Below are 341 nucleotides of genomic sequence, written 5' to 3'. Positions count from 1 at the left end.
CCAGAGAGGGCCTTGCCCCCGGCCGTTGCTGCCTCCAAAGCCCATCTGGGCAGGAGCCTCCTGGAAAGCCAGCCCCTCATCCGGACCTCAGGCCGTAGCGACTGCCTGGCCGGGGTGCTGCCGCCCTCTGACCTGAGGCAGGGCACTGCGGAGACCCTGGCCCCACTCTCCTCCTGTGCCTCCGAGATGCAGCACAAGTGGCCGCATGCCCCAGTGGAGTGCACTGAGCTGGATCTCCAGAAGTTCTCCACCCAGGCAGAGTTCGTGGGTGGTGAGCGGCCGGAGGACGCAGCAAGCCGGGCGGCACAGAGGATTCCGGCAGAGAGTGGCAGGGGGGGGGC

At 68.6% G+C, this 341-nt stretch overlaps 1 protein-coding gene across 1 annotated transcript in view; it reads left to right on the top strand.

The window, feature by feature from the left end:
* EDA2R (ectodysplasin A2 receptor) overlaps positions 1 to 341 on the top strand; it is a 5815-nt gene that overhangs the window by 3942 nt on the left and 1532 nt on the right. Inside the window, exon 7 of the mRNA XM_010133783.1 lies at positions 41 to 318. Coding sequence (XP_010132085.1) covers positions 41 to 318 — 278 coding nt within the window. The remainder of the gene's footprint in view (positions 1 to 40; positions 319 to 341) is intronic.

The sequence above is a fragment of the Buceros rhinoceros genome, unplaced genomic scaffold (genome assembly GCF_000710305.1).
Source record: "Buceros rhinoceros silvestris isolate BGI_N320 unplaced genomic scaffold, ASM71030v1 scaffold18223, whole genome shotgun sequence".
Lineage (NCBI taxonomy): Eukaryota > Metazoa > Chordata > Aves > Bucerotiformes > Bucerotidae > Buceros > Buceros rhinoceros.
The sequence above is the reverse complement of the archived record's forward strand: the minus strand, read 5'-3'. Positions and strand labels throughout refer to the sequence as shown.